Source organism: Pezoporus flaviventris, unplaced genomic scaffold, assembly GCF_033815535.1.
Source record: "Pezoporus flaviventris isolate CSIRO_AGI_PZ_B2104156 unplaced genomic scaffold, CSIRO_AGI_Pfla_v1 ptg000036l, whole genome shotgun sequence".
In the NCBI taxonomy this organism is placed as follows: domain Eukaryota; kingdom Metazoa; phylum Chordata; class Aves; order Psittaciformes; family Psittacidae; genus Pezoporus; species Pezoporus flaviventris.
The window spans coordinates 10,195,444-10,214,533 of NW_026892584.1; the positions used below are offsets into that span (position 1 = coordinate 10,195,444).

At 48.5% G+C, this 19,090-nt stretch overlaps 2 protein-coding genes and 1 long non-coding RNA gene across 6 annotated transcripts in view; 1 reads left to right on the forward strand and 2 right to left on the reverse strand.

Annotated features, from left to right (window-relative positions):
- Positions 1 to 2,066: 2,066 nt before the first annotated feature.
- Positions 2,067 to 3,565, forward strand: PHLDA2 (pleckstrin homology like domain family A member 2). Its single transcript, XM_061463103.1, has 2 exons — positions 2,067 to 2,638; positions 3,130 to 3,565. The coding sequence occupies exon 1, from the start codon at positions 2,204 to 2,206 to the stop codon at positions 2,600 to 2,602; it is 399 nt and encodes a 132-aa protein (XP_061319087.1). The 5' UTR covers positions 2,067 to 2,203; the 3' UTR covers positions 2,603 to 2,638; positions 3,130 to 3,565.
- A 1,442-nt stretch (positions 3,566 to 5,007) lies between these two features.
- Positions 5,008 to 19,090, reverse strand: part of SLC22A18 (solute carrier family 22 member 18) — a 79,719-nt gene continuing 65,636 nt past the window's right edge. For 3 of the 4 annotated variants that reach the window (XM_061463074.1, XM_061463070.1, XM_061463072.1), the window contains 3 exons: positions 14,072 to 14,173; positions 10,335 to 10,455; positions 5,008 to 5,295 (listed from right to left, as the gene is read on the reverse strand). In XM_061463074.1, the coding sequence (XP_061319058.1) occupies positions 5,108 to 5,295; positions 10,335 to 10,455; positions 14,072 to 14,173 (411 nt within the window). In that variant the 3' untranslated portion in view covers positions 5,008 to 5,107. Of the gene's footprint in view, positions 5,296 to 5,423; positions 6,923 to 10,334; positions 10,456 to 14,071; positions 14,174 to 19,090 lie in introns of those variants that run through there. The other variant, XM_061463073.1, reaches the window with a different exon arrangement.
- LOC133274747 (uncharacterized) lies at positions 17,308 to 19,088 on the reverse strand. The gene is made up of 2 exons (XR_009745230.1): positions 18,989 to 19,088; positions 17,308 to 18,765 (listed from the first exon to the last, which is right to left on the reverse strand). It is a non-coding gene; the product is annotated as an uncharacterized LOC133274747 (long non-coding RNA).

Sequence of the window (19,090 nt, forward strand, 5' to 3'; positions counted from 1 at the left end):
TACAGTGTGAGCAATTTTTTCATGGTTTTTTTTCCTAATAAACTTTTATTTTTCTAGCCGTTTTGGAGTGGTGCTAAGACAAGGTGACTGCGGTGACAACTGCGGGAGGCTTTGAATTTTTGAAAATGATGGATAAATGCATAAGAAAAATCACTCAGATGAAAGCAAAAGCAGAAAGACAGAGACCAAAGTGGGCTGCTGACCCTGCATCCACAGATGGGAGTTTCATTTAAAAGCAAATTCAGGTTTTTTTACTGGACCTTTTGAAGCAAGGTGTGTGCAAACATGCCAAGTCCTGCAGCCTTTCCACACCGGGAGCCTTCCTCCAGATGTTCCTTCTATGCTCCTGACTTGCTGCCTTGTTTTTTTTTTTGCTCTTTTTGAAGTGGTGTCCCATTTCCTGTGCACAAAGACTATTCCTTGTTGTATTTTGGAGACCAATTAAAAATATCATCTGATTTCTGTGTACGATCCATCTCTGCCCTTGGCCGGCTCCTACTCCCTTATTCTTGTGGCACCTTTTGGGCAGGGACTTGTTTTACAAGGCAGATCATAATATTGTCCAGAAAATGGAGATGTGCAGCCTAATTCTAAGTCAATCTGGTTAGTTCTCTTCCCTGAAACAAGCTTAAACCACACTAAAAAGTGAACTACAGTGCTGACTTTTAAGGAAAAGCCTGCAGCTCTTCCTGTGCTACATATATAGTCTGCAGCCGCTCCCTCACCCCAGAGCAGTGATGGCCAGCATGGTCTTCCCAGAGTGATCCCAGCCCATCCCACCCTGAGAAGCTCAGCCAAACCATTCCCACCTCATTTGTCAATCCTGGGAGCATTGCTCAGCTCCCCCTTTGTTCTGGCCCTCCCCACATATGTGCACTCTGCTGTGAGTTATCAAAGCACAGCCGTATGCTCCAGCTGCTGAGTGATTTGCAGCGGAAACGAGTTTGGCTCTAGCTCTGATTTGTCCCCGGGAATGAGTTTCTGATCCTGCTGAAGTCCCTGGTAACACTGCCAAGCTCTTCAAAGGGGCCAGGCCTCGCTTTGTAAGCTCACCTCTGGTGTTTGGCTTGCAAACACCTATAGCAGTGTTGGTCATTCAAGAAAAATGATGGAGGTGAATAGGGCTCAAAGTCCAAAGGGTGATGCTGCACAAAGTGCGTAGCTGAGCAAATACTGCTTTAGAAACAGCATGAGTAAGTTCATTCAGGGCAGCCCTGCCCTCAGCAGCAGCATCAAGGCAGTGGTTCGGAAGCTGGATCAGCCTTGTGTCAACTATTGTAAAAGGGTGACAAAATGAATGGTGTACAAGAGGAAGAGGCTTCAGGCTTGCACATGCTTCTTAAATATCACCTCCTACCATCACAGCCTTTACTGACTTCCCCATGCTACTGGGCACTAGCCAGACCATAATGAACTGTGGTGTCTTTCTGGGAGGAGGGAGTGAGCTGGGGAAAAGAAGATGGGATAAACCCAGTGACTGCAAGGGAAAACAAAAAAGGTAAGGGGGAGCAGTGTTAATGCAAACTGGAGAAGTGGGGTGCCCCAAGGAAAGGACTCAGGGAAGGCTGATGATGGTGGTGATGGAAGGTCAGAGCTGTCTGGATGCAGGGCCTCAAATGAAGTTGGTAAGCTTGGCCAGGTCCTGGCTGAGCCTCTTGGCATGACTGGCTTAAGTCAAATGACCATGGGAGGTGGCACTGGCCCACCACATGTGGGGCATGGACCCCTTAGCGCCAGGTAAAGATGGTGCCAGTGCAGGCCCAATGGGGCAGAGATGCCCAGGTCCAGGACCACAAGTTTTGGGAGCCTCATGTAACCCAGGGTGGACCTGAGAAGCGGCAGGGAATGTTAGAGGGGCAAGATGGGGGTGCATCAGGTCACACTGGCTCTATCCCTGCTGGGCAGAGGAAACGGAGGAGGGCAGAGCCAGGGCACTCAGCGCCCTCCCCTTCGGTCCCGGGGACCCCCGCTGCCCCAGCCGACAGTCTCCGGCAGGCGGGCAGGGCGGCGGGGGAGGGGGGGGGGGTGGGAGGCGGGGCGGCCAGGGGGCGGTGAGCCGGGCTCCCTGGGGGAGGCACCGGAAGGCGCCCGGCGCTGATTCATTGCAATAAATTGTTCCCGTCGCGGCGAGGCTTGGTCATCGCCGCTTGAGCCGGAGCTGCAGCAGGAGCCGGAGAGGAGCCTGAGCCACCGGAGCGAGAGGATGAAGATGCAAGCCGAGGTGATCCGCGAGGGCGAGCTGGAGAAGCGGAGCGACAGCCTTTTCCAGTTGTGGAAGAAGAAGCTGGTGGTGCTAACCAAGGACAGCCTCAGCCTCTTCCCCGATGGACACAAGCGGGCCAAGGGCAAGGAGCTGGGCTTCGGCTCCATCCTCAAGGTGGACTGCGTGGAGCGCACGGGCAAGTACATCTACTTCACCATCGTTACTAAGGACCGCAAGGAGATTGACTTTCGGTGCCCGGACCAAAGCTGCTGGAACGCCTCAATCACCATGGCCCTCATCGACTTCCAGAACAAGCGGGCCATCCAGGACTTCAAGAGCCGCCAGGAGATGGAGCAGGCGGCGGGTGCCCAGGAACGGCGGCTGGCCCGGGCGCCCTGAGCCGCCGCCGCCCGCCCCGGCCGGCCCGGCCCCGAGGTGAGCCCCAGCGCGGTGCTGCCGCTCTCCTCGTTTGATTTATTTGTTAAATTACTTTTAATTGTTGCCCCATCCCCTTCACACACCTGCTCCGGCCGTGGGGACTTCATTCAGCCCGCACCGCTCACCTCATCTTCGAGCCGGAGCTGCCGCCGACCCGCGGAGGTGCCCTGCCGCACTCCGAAACCGGGCCGTGCTGCCTGGCTGCGGGGCTTGCTCACATCCCACTCCCGATGCATTGCTGGGAATTTCTCGTGGGAGCTGGCCTCATGCGGGGCACTGAGAAGTACGGCTATGGGGATGGTGGGGAGTAAGAAATGGCAGCTGGCAGTGCTTTCCTGGCAGAATTACCTAAAAATACGGTATCTGCAAAAGTTAATGCTGACCACTTACTCTTCCTTTAAAGCCCCTCTTCTTTGTTTGTTTTTTTTGTTTTTTTTTTTTTTTTTTTATCCTGTCTGTTTAACTAACCTTTCTCTTGTTGCCTTTAGAGCATACCACTGGATGATAAACCAGATCAAGTGTCTTGGACTGAAATGGGACAGGGTACCAATGAAGGAAAGCGAAGAAGTGAGCTGGAAGCAGCTTGGTTTTCTCCAAGCCTGTTGAGGCTGCCGAGCAAAGAGCCCTGAGCTTTGCCCGAGATGCATTTAAAGAAAAACCAAAGACTTTCATAAAGGACTTCTAGCAAAGTGTCCACGTGTTTTAAGTGGCACGACTTTGTGAACGATTATCTTCTATTTATGAGACATGAGGAAGAGTCAACAGTGACTGATGGTGTTAAACGCAATTTAAATTATTTGTAGTATCTATATTTGTATTTATTTTGAAGAATGTATTTCAGCAATTACTGGTCTTAATATTGCTTTTGCATTAATATGTCCATTCTGAATAAATTACTTGAAATGTTCACTTTTTATTACTGTACTCTGGGCTGTAGTAACTTTTGTTGATGTATATTTATTTGTGGAGTGGACAGTGGTGTGGTGGCTTTAAAAGAGTGGGTAAGCTCAGCTTCTTGGTGCCCTGGACTGGGCAGTGGGAGGTGGAGAAAGCCCAGATAGCCCATTTGCGTTTGGCCTCATAAAACCTTGAGCAGGGACAGAAAGTGTGTTGAGGTCCGATTCTGGTCAGTGGTGGAAATAAGAAAGCTTACCACAGCTTGGGTAAGTGCTCCTTTTGAAGTGCTTTCCCATATAATTGGGTAATGGTGGCTAGAGAAGGTGCAAGAACTCCCTGCAACAGTAAAATGCTGCTCTTTCCTAATGCCCTCTGTCCTTCCCCTGGCCCCTGTAGCTTAGTGCTGTGCTAAGGCAGGAAACTGGATTCTTTATTTTGGAATAACACTGCTGACAATCTATGGGATTCCTTAGCTTAGCAGCAAAGCAAGCTGAATGCCTTGCTCTGTCCTCTTTCTCTACCTCTTCAGTCTTTATATTGAGTTAAATTTCTACAGGATGAGTGGGAAGAATGGAGGTGATGGTCTTTTTTTCCTATAGCACCTGGACCAAGAAGGTTGGAGGAAAAAAAAAAAAAGAGAGAAAAAAAGCAGCTAATTTTCTGGATAAAAGCACTGAAGTTTTATCTTGTGAGGCTCTGGGAGCAACACTGCAGCACACGACTCTGCTCTTGCAGTAAGGACTACAAGCTTAGCAGGCAAAGTACTTGCTGCTAATGCTCCAAATTTGGTAGTCTCAGTCAGGTAATTTCCCCCTCCCAAGATCAGTGAATTCTTGCAGGAGACTTTGTACTGGAGGAAGTTGCAAAGTCTGTAATTACAAACAGCCTGTAGTAAGAGCAAAGGAGACTCAGTATAGGTAACAAGGAAAAAAAACCTAGAAGGAGGGTTGGCTTCTGTTTCTGGAAGCAGCAGAGAGACTGGCACTGTAGCATGCTCCATCAGGGCTTTGCATCTCCTTGCATACCCTGCTGGGCTCCTGCAGAGGCAGAGTTGCACATGATTGAGCTGTGGATGTAGCAAATCATTGCCCACAGCATTTGAAAACCTTTGGCCTTGATCCCCTCTAGCACTAGAATGCCAGATGTGCATTTAATGCAGCAAAATGACACTCAAATGGAGATGTATTTTACTCCTGACTTTCCTTGGTACCATTGCAGGGGGTGAAATAGAAGGCCAAACCAGAGCAGAAGCACTGGCTCCTAATCCCCTTAGTTTCTGTGAATCCAAGCAGGAACGCTGACTGACAACAGCTTAGGATCTAAAGCTATTGACTGCAATGATGGCCACTGAGGGAGGAACCTGATAGCTCCCAAGGTCCCATGGCTACCAGTTACTCCAGCATGGCTTTAAGGCCTTCTCAAACCCATCTGTCCCTTACTCTAAAAGCAAATGCTGATGTAAATGAAGGTATTGTTCAAGTGGGTTTATTCCAGGTATGTGGAATCAAAAATAAAACTCAAGACATCTTTATTTCTGTGGAAAAAGGGAGTTACTTTTCTGCAATTGTGTTATTGGTTTTTCATCTCTGCCAGTGGGATATTACTCTTCAAGAGGTAAACAAATAAACCTATATTAACAATTAGCTGTAAATAGCCAAAGGAGGAGACGCCAAAATGTTTGTATAAAACTCCACCGATGGTTGGGCCCACTGTCCTGGTCAAGGGTTGCACTGAGGCACAAATCCCAAGCATGGTACCTAGGAGAGATGGCAGAGACACACAGATGTTAGGGTGAGAGCAAGTCTTGGGATGGAGAAGTGGAGAAGAGCGTGCAGGATCCCCTTCATCCCTGATGGTGCTCTCCTGCAGTAGTAGCGAATCTTACATTAATTTACAGAGGTCCAATTGGGTTTGTTAAGGCTAAGGATTCCAGGAGGCATGGGGACTAGTTTCCACCATGAGCCAGGTCAGCTCCTTACTGAGCATTCCAGACAACTGTAACACTGCCCAAAAGGCAAGCCAGTACTTACTGCTGCCTTCACCAGGACCCAAGGATGTCTTTAGCTCCAGAAGATGCTTTTGAACCTTGCACCCAGCAGGACTGGTAACTACTGCATAGGTTTAGGGATGGACAGGTAATTTCTAGGGTTGTGGTTGAGACTTCCAAGCAAATCACACAGATTCTTCCAGTAGCCTAATACCCTAGAGCGCCCTGTTCTGCCCAAGCTGCTATTGCCAGTTATTCTCTAGTGTAAGACAGAACAGCTCTTGAGGGCTTAGCAGTTGTGAGAAGCTTAGGTCTAACTAGGTATTTAAGAATAAATAAATAAAACCACAGATAAAGACTGAACCCCCCCTTGAAATACTCCTCCTCCCCCCACCTTTGCAAAAAGAACGGATATTTCCATTTGGATGGAAATGCGAGCCCTTCGTCTGGCTGGTCTGGTTCCCCCTTCTTGCAGCTCTCCATTTGCATCCTTAACAGGAACCCAGTTGATGGGGAAGCACCTCTAGTTTGCCAAAGGCAGGTTTTTTTCCACACACAGACAGATGGCCAGGTCATTCCATGGAACGCAAAACTGGCCCCCACACACTTAGTGTGGTCTTCGCCATGCAGTCTTCATGCAGGACACCTATCACAGTCAGGGGAGCAGAAAATACCCAACCAGAAAACCATTAGTCCCCAGCACCAGGAGGAAGGGCAAGTTGGCAGCATATGCAAGAAACTTGTGCCCTGCTCTGAAACTATGTTTGCAATTATATTTTTTTAATATCAGTACAATTATTTAGACTGTTAGCATCAGTTTTCCACCAAGATATGCATTGAGGCTTTGCTGCCACACAAGGCCAGCAGCATCTGGGAAGGATGAGGAGGATGCTGTCCTGCGTGTGAGAAGATGTGGAGTCAAGTGTGATATTTAATGTGGGTAGCCACAGGGAAATGATCACCAGCTCTGAGAGAGAAAAGGCAGCCAGGTGCTCGTGTAGTACCGGCCAGCGACTGCTGGGCTTTTATCAGCATGCTTAAAATATTTGTGCAATGAGCCTGAGCCAAGGGCGTAGCTGCGCGGAGAGGGAAATCTCCCGGGAAGCGCTGCAGAGCGCTCCTCCCGCGCATGGGAACACAAAGGCAATGGGTGGGACCTCGCCTTGACCCTTTGCCAATGGGAGCCATCCCACAACCACCAAACTTTCTGGGCAGGTTTTGCAATTATTTTTCCCCCTCTAGCTATCTGAATTAAACTAATTACTACATACGATTGCCAAACTGGCTCTTATGATTGAGGAGTCTTTTTTCCCCTTTCCATTTTTTTTTTTTTTCTGGAGCAGAAATCTGTCTTCTTAAAAGGTTGGGCCCTCCCTCTGGACTTCTCCAACATGTTGCTGAGAAAGATAATTTCTGTTTAATGGGCTTAAATTAGATCCCTCGTGTCAGATGCCCTCGAGCTTTGGGACATTGTAAATCTCAGCTCTGCAGCGTGGCCCTAGCTCTGTTGCAAAGCTGCAGGTGTTATGGATCCCATTTAAGGCAAGACCTTTAACTGGGACAAGTCACCACGTCAGCAGAAAAGTTCCTGTGTTTTGTACAGCTCTGCCAATGCACATGCTCACCTTCTTTTTCATGACTATCCCACTTTCTGCACCTTCCGTGCCCCTTTTTCTTTCTCCCCAGCTTTTTCCTCCCCTTTTCCCATACCTGGCATGACTCATACCGGCTGGGAGCCCATCCTCCCCTCCTGCCCCAGCCCTCTCCTCCCGAAGGTTTCAGGGTTGGGTGCTGGCAGCTCCTGAAGCCGGGTGGCTCCGTCCCTCCTCCCACCCTCTGCTATGCTGGGCGCCCTGGCTCACCCTCCTTTCCAGCTCACATCCTGTTGCCACGCTTAGATGATGGTGCTGGCCCAGATCAGCCACATGCCTGCGGGGCAGTCACAGGGCCTAATTTAAGGATTAGGTCATCTCTACCAGTAGCCACCTTCGAACCAGCAAAGCCCAAGCAAAGCTGGGGGTTTCAGTGTGCTGAGCCGTGCCTGGCTGCAAGCTCTCCCCCTAAGGTTTTGCATCTGATGTGCAAATAAATCATGAAACATGGGCCCCATCATGCAGGGAGGCTCTGCTGGGCTTCCTCCCTCCCCTGAGGGTGGGGGAGTCTGTGCAGAAACAAGACCTCCATTCTTGGGGAGGGACTGGGTTTGACAAGGGGTGCTTGTGCAGACGCAAGCCCCCCTGGGTTCAGGGCTGCCATTCCACCAGCTCACATGCCCAGCTGAACAACACGTGTGTGTGGGGCAGAATGTTCCCTTCCTGCCTTTGAAGATGAGGAGAGGGGAAAAAAATAATATCAAAGGGAAATGAATGAAATCATTTTCGCTATCTTTGCTTCAATGCAAAGCCCCAGCCATAGGCAAAGAGTAAGTGGCAAACTCATCAGCATTGATAGGAAGTGACCTTGGATCAGACCTAAAAGCAGGATGGTGGAAGCGAGGGATGGTGCCATCCTGCATCCCAATGCTGCCTTTCTGAGACACCTATTTAAAAGGCCAGGATGGGTGACTCAGTGTCTAGCAAGGATGGACAGGTTATCCTTCTGCAACGCCCCATCCGCTCCAGCCTTGCGATGAGGTGGACAACTGAGCTCAGCCTCAGAAAGCCTCACCCTGGCCCAAAGAAAAATCTCTAGAAGCTTTACCAGTCCAAGGCTATCAAAAACATCAGGAAAAGACAGGAGAAAGTCTCAAAAGTGATGTTTCCAAAGGCAAATTCTCAACTTTGATTTCCTTGCTTTAACTAGAAGTTGTTGCAAGCTAGCATTCAGGTTTTTGATGCTGCGACAGTGAGGCTTTTTCATAAAGCCAGATTTCCAAGCTGTTAGAAAAGCAGGGATTTCTAATGCGCCACCAAAATGCTCACTGTGCAGAGCCGGTCGCGGGTTCGCATAGGCAGGAACAGCCTTTCAGCTGCTGCACGGGTGGAGCAGGCGTTGTGGGGTGTCACCCACAGCCAGAGGAGGGATAGCAAGCATTTTAATAGCTGCATTTCACTGCGGGACACCCACACTGTCACTGCCGCAGCTGCTGCGGAGAGGCAGCTCACAGCTCTGCTGCGTCAGGCATTCCTGCCTTCACCCTGGCCCCTGCCCCGGTGTGTCCAGAACAAGCACAAAACCATCCTACGCCGCTTCCCTCAGAAATGCTGCAAGATGAAAGCACAGTTTGAAAGGTGAAGGTCAGGGAGGAGTGTCAGAGACAAGGTTTTCCCCCAGCAGCATCCCTCCTCAGCATGCCCAGTTTCAAGCCAGCTGTAACTGGAATTTGTAGTACCACGTGGCATGGCATCAGCCCAGGAAGGACAGTCAGAAAAAAGTGCTGGATAGCTCTCCCAGTGCCCTGCAATCCCCTCTCAACCATCTGCACCACCCCTTGGGATGCCTCCATCCTGCCATGCCATCCTGCCATGCAGACGCTCCATCCCACCAAGATGCAGGCTGACCTAACAACGTAAGAAAGTAGGCAGCAGGGTGAGTCAACTAAGCCCATTTCCCTCTCTGACCAAAGCTTGCCTTCAGGCCTTTGGGCTTTAAAAGCCAAGCAGTGCTCCAGTTTTCCTCACAAAGCCCCTTTGAGAAGAGCCTGGATGAATTCCAGTTTGGCTCTACATCCCAAAGCCATTTGGTGCCCTTCCCCCTTGGCTGTCCCTCCTCACATGAACATTGCTCCAACTCATGAAACAGCATATTTTCTTCCTGTCCAAGTGGAGGGCCTGAGATGCCTCCAGTCCACACATCTCTGGGAGCTAAGTGGTCCTCTCAGGTAGAAATATTGCACTTGGAAATCACAGGCTCCCAGCATTTGTAGGAGATGCGGTGGTCAGCTCTACAAATAAACTACTGAAGTGACATTCAGAAAAGCTCTTCATCCAAAAACATCTCAAAAGTGCTTTATAAACTTTGCACTTATGGGCTGTGCAAACTATAACTTCCATTCTTGATCGGGTCTGTGCAGAAGCATTTGCTCAGGCAGCTGCTGAGGAAGATGAAGGGTGCAGGCCTAGCATCCTAGAAAAGCCCAGCTAAAGCAAAGAGACTTGGGTACCTGGTGAATGCAACTCTGTGAGAAAACACTGAAACAGCCTGAGCAAAAGACATCAAACCAGGTTAACCAAGCTCCATCCTGGGACAAACTCAGCAAGGCTCCCATGACAATAATACAGGCATATTTCCTTCACTGTCAGAACTAAAAACACAGGTATGAAGATTTGTGTGTCTACCACTGCATTTCAGCCTGCTTGTACAGGTAAATACAGTAACTCTGACTGAAAGATGGCCAAAATGTAGAAGAGGGGGCAATTACTGCATTGGGCAAAGCATGTTTCCAAAGGGCAATCAAGAATACCTTCTGGAGACACCCTAAATTAAAAGGTGTGAACAAGCAGCCCTCTCAGGCATCCTCATGGCTTTTTTTTTATTTTTTTTTTTTCTAACATACCCATGGAGAGCAGAATTTGGGTGGGAAAGCCTTCCTTTACAACACCCACCTCTATGGATGTCAGCAGGCAGCACAGGACCAGGAGCACTGGGGTGCGATGTTGTTCAAGCTCATCCTGTATTAACACCAGTGGTCCCCATTCAGCTGCTCTGCTGACACCCATTGCATACAACTGCCAAGCCAGATCTGCTGGGGAATTAGGCATTGGTCGTGAATGTGCCCTAGCGCTTGATATTGGTAGTGTGAGCTAGGAAGCATCTGATGGACTCAAAAAACAAGAAAAGACCGGTCTGATTATTTTGGATGAGCCTTACCAGTATCAGAGGAGGGGACAGCCTTGGTGAGGATGCTGTCGGTGATGGTGCCCAGCGTGCTGAAGGCAAACACCAGCGGCACCGCAATGATGCAGTAGTGCCACACAGTCCTCATCAGGGCCTAAGGGACAGGACACAATGGACCAAGGATCATTAGAGAGAACAAGTGTTGACTTTGTGGCAAGAAACAACCTAGACAAACATAAGGAGTCAAACCCATGATTTACTTAGGTAAATTGTGGGAGCCACAAGTGATACATGATGGCGTGGCTTTGGCTGTTGCAGGGTCTTTCATAGCCCACCATTTGTCTGCAGTGAAGTATTCCAAGCATGTGGAGCAAGTAGCAGATGATACCCTACAATCTGGCAGCACGTTTCTCTGGCACTGCTGTGGGTATTTTTAGCATCTGGGAATTAGTGACGTCCCTTTGCCCTTCCCCCCATCTTCTGTCTCTTGTCCAACTCCTGAGGAAATGCTGAATAGCAGATGCATGTGGTGTACTTCAGGAAGCCTCCATTACTTACACAAAACAGCCTAGAGAAGGCATTTCAGTTCATTATCATAAATAATTAAAACTAAACTGAGTTTGTCAAAATAAATGAGTGCTCTGCATTATGTAACATCGTACCTTTGGGATTTCTAATCCTGTTCTGCTGCTTTCTCTCTAATAAATTCACCAAATTCACTAATCTGGAATAGGTCTCCTGGCCATAAGTGCACATTAGCAAGCATAATTAGGTAGAGTAATGATTTTGTTATTGCACATATTCTTAGTGGAGACATCCCTCCAGCTGGTCTAATACTGAAACAAAAGTGCTGAGGCTCCCTTAAGCTGTGGGGCTAGAGTGGCTCATTCACAAATCCTGCTGGTCAAATGAATGGATTTCTCTGGGGCATGGAAAGGAAATTCCCCCTTTCTTGCAAGTCTCCTGCCCTCACCTGTGTCTCAAGGTGTGTTATTGTGGCTGCAAAACATTTTTGTCACTGGTTTAGCCAGAAGTTTCCTTTTCTGGAGTTCTCTCTCTCAAGATCTGGTCCCTGCCTCTTGGCTATAGAAGATGGAGAAGCCCAGAGACATTGCTCGCTAATGACTTGGAAATACTGAGGTTTATTCCTAGTTCCCCTCTAGACTCGCACACAGCCAGATTTCTCTCCTTGGAGGGGCTGTTTGCCTACATTTTGGTTAAGATCTAGGCACCTCTGATTAAGGAACCAGAGAACAAAGACAGAGGAACAGGTATTTGGTTTATCAACATTCAGACACAGAGAAAATAACTCCTTGCTAGGGCAAATGTCATTGCAGGACAACATTGCAGAGCTCAGAAAAAAACAAAACAGCTTTAACCCAATCCTGCTTTGCATGAATTCCCTCATAGGCTGAAGCAATTGGGCAGAAAAGACCAGAGCAAGGTCAGTCCTTCTGTAAAACCAGGGGAAATTGCTCTTTGCCCCCCTGGGAAAGATCTGAGCCAGGCAGACCCCAGTCTCTTCTGCTCCTCAGCCGCTGAGTAGGTAGCACTCTTTTTGCCCTGAACAGATCTGAAGGCATTTTTCAGGGGAGGGAGGCAGGATCAGGAGTTTCAGCAGACAGACCCAGAAAGTACACGCCTGGGAAATGCGGGCAGCGAAGCAGGATGAGGCACAGCTATACCTTCACACAAAGAGAAGAACTTCCCTGTCGCAAGAGCCAAGTCCTCCTACACCCCTGCCCACATGCTCCTGGATTGCATCTGCGGATCAGACACTGCTCTCTGGGGCTCTCTGGGGCTCTCCCCTTCTCGCTTTTTCCAGGTGTTACTATATTGCCGAGCTCCCAGCCCACCCCTTCCCTTCTCCAGCTGTAGATTGCTGGGAACATCCTGCAGTCTTTTCCCACCTGGACTGCTGTCTGTCTGTCTACTGCCACTGGTGCCAGTATCCCATAAACCCTTTAGCCCACCTTTCAGTGATATAAAGATGGGTTTCAGAGTGTCTTTTATTAACAGCTAGGCCTTTTCCTCACTTCCGTCCTTTGGGGAGAGGATCTGCTTTGTTTGAAGGCCATGTACAGCAAGGGCACAGCAGGCGGGATGCTTCTCTACCAGCAGTTGTGTGGGATTAAAAGCTTAACACATCAGCCTCTGCATTTGGGGCCTGCTGCTGTGACGGTACTCATCCCCACCGAGACGGAAAGCCACCCTACAAATGGATGTTTTCTTAGCAGCTGCTTGAACAGAGTGCTTTTTAATAAAGCATCCCCACCAAAGAGAATCACAGCTGCATTTGCCTATGAATAGTTCTTGTGGGAAGTCATTGCTGACCCTTGTCCCCAGGCCTGTGATGTCAGGCTGTCCACAGCCTTCTGTGCTTAGCATAATTGCCAACTTTAAAACTATTTCCTTTCCTGGCTCCCCTCCCTGTGCAGCTGATGTCAGCCTCCTCGCACTGGGGCATTAGCCACCCTGTGTGCCACTCCACTGCTATCAAGGCTTACTTTCCTACCTCCAATTAACTCCAGCCTTCCCTCTCGGTGAGACCTCAACACCCTTCCTGCACTATGTTCAGGATCACCAAGCACTGCACAGATGTCCCATGCTAAGGTGACATGTCAATACCAACCAAAACTGTGTGACACCAGTCAGGAGGGACATGTTCTGAGTGTCCTACCTGCTGGCAGCATCTCTGTGAGCCCTGAAATCCCAGAGAGGTGACTGCGCTCCACCTGCAGAGCAATCCCTTCGTCTGCATCCATCCTGCCTTCCCAGCCTCATCTCACACATGCGGTTTAGCCTCAGATTAATTAAGGTGCATAGGTGCCTCATCTCATCTATCTAGCTGGGAACCATGAAGTTCAATACCCTCCAGGTCTTGTCCCTGACTTCCCTATGGCTGTGGCACAGCTGTGGGAATGGCATCCATCTTACCCACGCCAGTGAGAGCACCAGTGCCCTAGCAGCAAGGCTCGAGGCCAAATCCTGCAGGGAATGTCTAAAGGCTGACGCAGCTCAACCATCCTTTTGACCCATCTCACTGCTAGGAACCAGCGCACACCTTTCCTCCATTGCCATGGCTGGGCAGAGCTATCGATTCTCTGAATGTGACTTATCTGAGCAAACACAACTACTGGCAGAGCTACCTACATAAACTCGTTTTTCCAATTACCAGTTGAGATTGGCATCAACTATTGCCTATGCAGACACAACCAGTGACAGGTAACATCACTTACCCCAAAACAGAGGATCAAAATTATTGCCTTGCTACCTCCTTTCCCAAATACTCTCAGCCTGGGGGAGTTAGGCAAAAATAAGGCCCCAGAAGTAAAACACACAACCTCCGTTGTCTCACAGCAGCATACAACCGCAATGATTTTCCGGCCGCCCCCCCCCCCCCCCCCCCCCCCCATCTTAGTTTACTTTCTGTGTAGTTCAGGAAACGCAGCTGCTGACAAGACCAGGGGCAGTATCTCTATGCAAAGCAGTGACTCAGGAGGGACTTAACAAGTTTCTGTGTGAGATTAATAATTTTTTTAACCCCCATAACTATTACTCACGTGGCTCTTTATTGTTCTTTTGAGTGGTGCATATGCTGAGCACGGCTCTGTTTACACAGAGGTCCAGGGGAGCTGGTTTTCACCTGAGGACCACCCAGCAAGGCCAGTGGTGGCATTTCAAGGGGCAGAACTTGCAGCCAGGTCTCATGGACCTTGTGCCACTGCATTACTAAAAAGCATCATGGATGATTTCACACTCAGCCTTACCATGCCAAGGCCCACGACAGCAAAGACGAAGACACTGAGCTTGAGCAGGGTCATCTCTGTGCAGCGGCTAGTGAGTTTTCCAATGACCAGACCCTGGACAACCTGGGAAAGAAGCACACGAGCACTATAAAGCCCAACATATAACAATTCAAACAAACTCAAAAGAGAACTGCTACAGTGCTTTAAGCAAAAGAAAGCTGGCAAATGGGTTATGCCCAGGGACCTGGCTGTCACGGTAAGTGGCTGGAAGATACAATCCATTATTTCAAGCATTTTTCATCCTAGGAGTAGATCCATCCCATCAGCTTAAAGTCCAGGGTGCATGTCTGAGTTTGCCACCACTGCCTGTTCACCAGAGCTGACTGAAACTTTCTAGACACTTGCAGATACAAATGAATTTTTCTAAGTCACAATATTTTTGTGGAATACAGTTAACACCAAGGTCTTCATCCTTGGCAAGTCCTTCCAAAGAAAAAAATGTAAATTTGTATGCAGAGAAAGAAAATGCCTCCTTTCCTGTACATTCACTTGCCGTTATTTTAAACTGTAAGTACACAAATTGGGTGGTTCATAATTTTGTGGCAGAAAACGAGTATGACAGAGATGCTAATACCCAGTCCCAGCAGTATGTGCAGATATAAGGGTCGGGGAACGAGTTTTACAGATTTTAAATAAAAAATGGGGCAAAGGGGGAGGGAAGGAGGAGCAAAAAAGTTTAAATCCCAGGAATTATTTGGCTTTTCCAGCATGTTGACAAGCAGAGATTCCTTTTTTATTTCTTTGTTCAGCATCTCCCATATTTCAGTGATGCTGTCCTCTCATAGTCAAGTGGACTTGAGAGGACAGAGATCACTGTGAAAATGAAGCCTGATTGGCTGCATTTCAGGGAAAGAACCTAGCCCTGTCTTGAAAGAGTTTGTCTGATCCAAGCAAAAACCCCTCCGACTTGAAAGAAGAGCTCTAGTTCAAAATGCTTTCATTGGTGGGATGGTTTCGTTTCAATGGCAGTCCATCCTGGAGAAAACCTTGGTGCTCTGCTTGGACCTGAAATGATGCTACACCATGCTCAACCTTACTGTGCCAGTCCTAAGGGTGAAACCCAAACTCAACTGAAAGGAGTGCAAAATAAATAAGAAGTTACTAAAAAGAAAGGAAACATTAATCTATGACAAGCAGTCCAGAAAAAGCAATTTACTAAAATTTAAAAAAAAATAAAGAGTAAATGGAAATAGAGTGAAAATAAAGCTGACATAGAGAACAACAGCTGCAAATTCAATATATTTCCAACAGACTACAATTTAATGGAAAATATCAAAATTTGACCCTTCACTTTGCTTCAGAGCACAACTGATTTTTGATACAAGGGCACACTGCACCAAGCAGACATTCTGGTTCCCAGTAAATGCATTTCCTGCTGCTTTTCTGGCCCCATCCCCACCTTCAGGCAGGGCTTGAGAGCTCAGCTCACGTGTGCTTTGCCACCCTGCGACATTGGCACAGGGCCCACATGTCTCTTCAGGGTTGTGTCACATGCCAAGTGGCCTTGGGGACACTGGCAGACCTGCTGTAGTGTGGTGGTTGGGTGATGCATGGGGTGACAGGAGTCATCCCTGCTGAAAGCTTTGCCATGAAGACCAGAGAAGGCTGATACCGGCCCCAGCAGCTCCTACTCGGGGGTGGGTGGAGAAGCCACTGAGTAACGCTTCGTTAAGCTCAGCGCTCCTAAAAAAAGGAATCATCATTAACTTTTTGCAACTTCCCAGTCCCTCCTGCTGCCTTGCCCCAGTCAAGGCTGTGCTGAGTCACATGGGATGGGGGCTGAGCCCTGTCACAGGGCAAGGCTTGACTCAGCGGTGGCATCACCCGAACCTCAGTTTGACTGCTGAGCTACTGGAGAAAGGAAATGTTTCTCAATTTGCCCAGACTTGAATAGTATATTTAATTGGGACACACCATGCAGGCACAGCCCAGTCCCAGCCCTTCCTTGAGTCACCGGGGTATATCATTAGCAATGTCCCAGAGCAGCCCAGTCTGATGGCCATGGGAGCGGTTTACCCAAAAACATCTCCATCACTACACGTGAACACCTAAGCCCTGGCAACAAGCAAGACTGCAGCAAAGCTAGGCTCTGAGCTGTCAGGACCTGGAGACATGTAGACCACCAAGGTGTCCCCAGAGTGAGCAGGGCAGAGGGACAGTCTTTTTTCCAAGGCTGGCTTTCAAGCACAGGCTTCCCCATCACTGCTGAGCAAACCAGCTCAGTGATGGGACTTTTTCCAAAGGCAAGTGTCAGCCCAAGTCACCTGCTTTCCCTCTGGGGAAACAGCCATCCTTGGGTTATAAAGATTGCAGCCTCCCTTCTAGTTATATGGGTTGCCTGACTCCCTCCCCAGCATGGTCACTGCCAATCCAGCCATGAGCTTGAGTTTGGACACTGCATTTTGACTTTGGCACTGGATAATGTTTCCAGTCACCAGAATGTCTGACCTCACTTCCAGTCTGAATTTAGACCTGAAAACCCATTATTTCCAGCCTGCAATTTTCCCTGGGTGCACAGTCCCTGGGTTTGCATGAGCAGAAGTCACCTGCACAGGTACATTTAGGAAGGAGGGAGCAAAAGGTAGTTCATGCGCATTCTCCCATGTAAGGTTTTCAATCTGACAGGGATTTTGCCAGGGAGTAGTGGGGGCATCTGAGATGACTTATCCACCACTGCTCCCATGGACAAGCCCTGGTTGCACTGATGATGCAGGGATTCATCCTTTTTTTAATTACTGCTCCTGCATTCTAGGCTTTTCCCTTGCACTTAAGCCCCCTTTGAGATTGACTTGTGATGGGCTTTCCTCTCCTGCATTTCATTTTGCTTGGACTGTGCTTGCCTTTGTAACCTGAGCTCCTTTGAAGTCGTGGTACAGTGTACCTGGCTGGAATGCCTTCTGTCATCAATAAACAAAAGAGAGAGGAAATTGTTTGCAAGTGAAATAACAGGCACTGCCTGTGGCTGTGTACACATGTCACAGGAAAAACCAACTCATCTTTTTTAATTTCCCCCCTCCTTCTTTAAAGGCAAATAAGTCTCCCAATAAATGCATAGGAACAGCCAAATCTCCTTGTTGTTATGCTGGATTCACCAACCTGGGAGCTCATTACACTAGTTCACCTGATCATGTATAAAAATACTCTTTACCTCTATCACCACATTTGATTTCTGTGAAGACAGCAGCTCCAGTTTGCCCAGAAGAGCCAACTATCCACTTTATTGTTAACCTCATTAGCAAATTTCAGGAATCCCTTGCAGGATGGAAAAGGCTGTTGCTGTTTGAAGGCTTAAGGTGCTAGTTTTTGGAAGGCTTTTGAACAGTGAAGTCTTGCTGCACGGAGCTACTGCTGAGCAGGACTGGCACCCACACGTAGCTAACCTCATCAGTGGAGGTTAGAGGAGTTAGGCAGATGATCGCATGGTCCTGTGTGCTCAGCAGGCACAAGACTGTTTCTACAGATTCTTCCATCAGCACTGATCAAAAGCTTGACAGAACCCAGCAATAAAATAAATACCCTTTCACCCTACATTTTGGAAACGAGAAGACATGCAAAGGTTGGAGAAGCAGGTGCAGATAAGCTGGTACAGCCAAGCAGAGAAGATGCAGGGCCCCATGCCTAGCGCAGATAGCATGATTCACATCAGAGGCAGCCTCCCACACAGTGGACCTGTATCTCTTGCCTTTGAAACTGTGCCTGTCTAGCAGTTCACAGGCCGAGCGCAGTGCTGGCTGGGCTGGGACGCGCGGATGGGCACCAGTGGGGCAGACCACAGTGGGCACCAGAAATCATAAGGCTTTTCTACACAGGTTGAAGATGGTGCAAAACTGTGGGAGGGTAAAGGGAGGTAATTTACTGACACAGGGATGCCAGAAAGCGCTTGAGAAGTAGTTCAGGTCTTGCAGAGGAGCAGAAGGGCAGTGGGACTGGGAGGAAAGCTGATGGTGAGGACCAAACTGCTGAAGGCAGCACTTTGCTGAGCAGGGGGAAGAGGATGGTATGTTTTGCAAACTCCAGCCTAACCACTTTCTTTCCCCCTCCAACCCACCCCCTTCCACAGATTTAAATCCTTCAAAGACAGGAAAGTGGAGAACTTTCTGTTTGTTGTTGCAAGGTCCTTTCACAGAGTGGGTTTTCCCCCTAGTCATACCTGGATGTAATTAAATCCCCAGCTCTTTAATCATCTCTTTTGCTGTGCGGGGATAAGAAAAAAAGCAAGAGGGACAGACTGGTGATAAGATGATATGCAATGTAAATCTCTCCTCCAGGAATCTCTCTCATCTTTTCAGGATCACTTTGTACCAACTTGTCCCTCCAGAAGCTGCACAGCTAGAGGTGGAGTTTGTATAACAATACAAATTTAAATGCAGTAAATAGAACAGATGTCTTATGATTTCTTGATCCTCAGGGTTATAAATATCTACCCCTTTGTCCCACCCAGAGTTTTTGTTTTGTGCATTTTGCTTTGGTTTTTTTTTTGTGAGAAAAAGTTCTTAAAGCAAAGCTTTCCCCACCCCCTCACTCATCTAAGCATCAGATGTGATTTTAGATACCAACCAGGGACTCCAGGTATTTCACTTGCCTAATCCTCCGGCAGCATTTTCCAAGCCAGATACTACACCTGGAAGTTCTCCATGCTATTGCACTTGCAACTCCTGAAAAGAGAAGCCAGAGCCTAGCCTGTTTCTGCCCATTATGCAGTTAAATTATTTTAAGTTATTATGAAATTAGTTATTCTCTGGAGGGAGACTGAGTGGCATTTCACACCGCCAGGCATTCACTATGAGGGCAATTTCATTCACACGGCTTCTGAGATGAGAGGACTCTAGAAGCCCAGCCCCGGAGGACAGAGGGATTGCGTCCCTGATGGGCTCTCACACTTCTTGCCTGGAGAGCCACCAGCAATCAGATAAAGATGCTTCAAACATGCAATGAGCAAGGGAATCTCTGCAGTGCAAGATGCCCAGTGCAGAAGTACTC

What these genes read in the sequence shown, in the direction of transcription:
- PHLDA2 (XM_061463103.1), top strand. Translation starts at nt 2,204, where the DNA reads ATGAAGATGCAAGCCGAGGTGATCCGCGAGGGCGAGCTGGAGAAGCGG.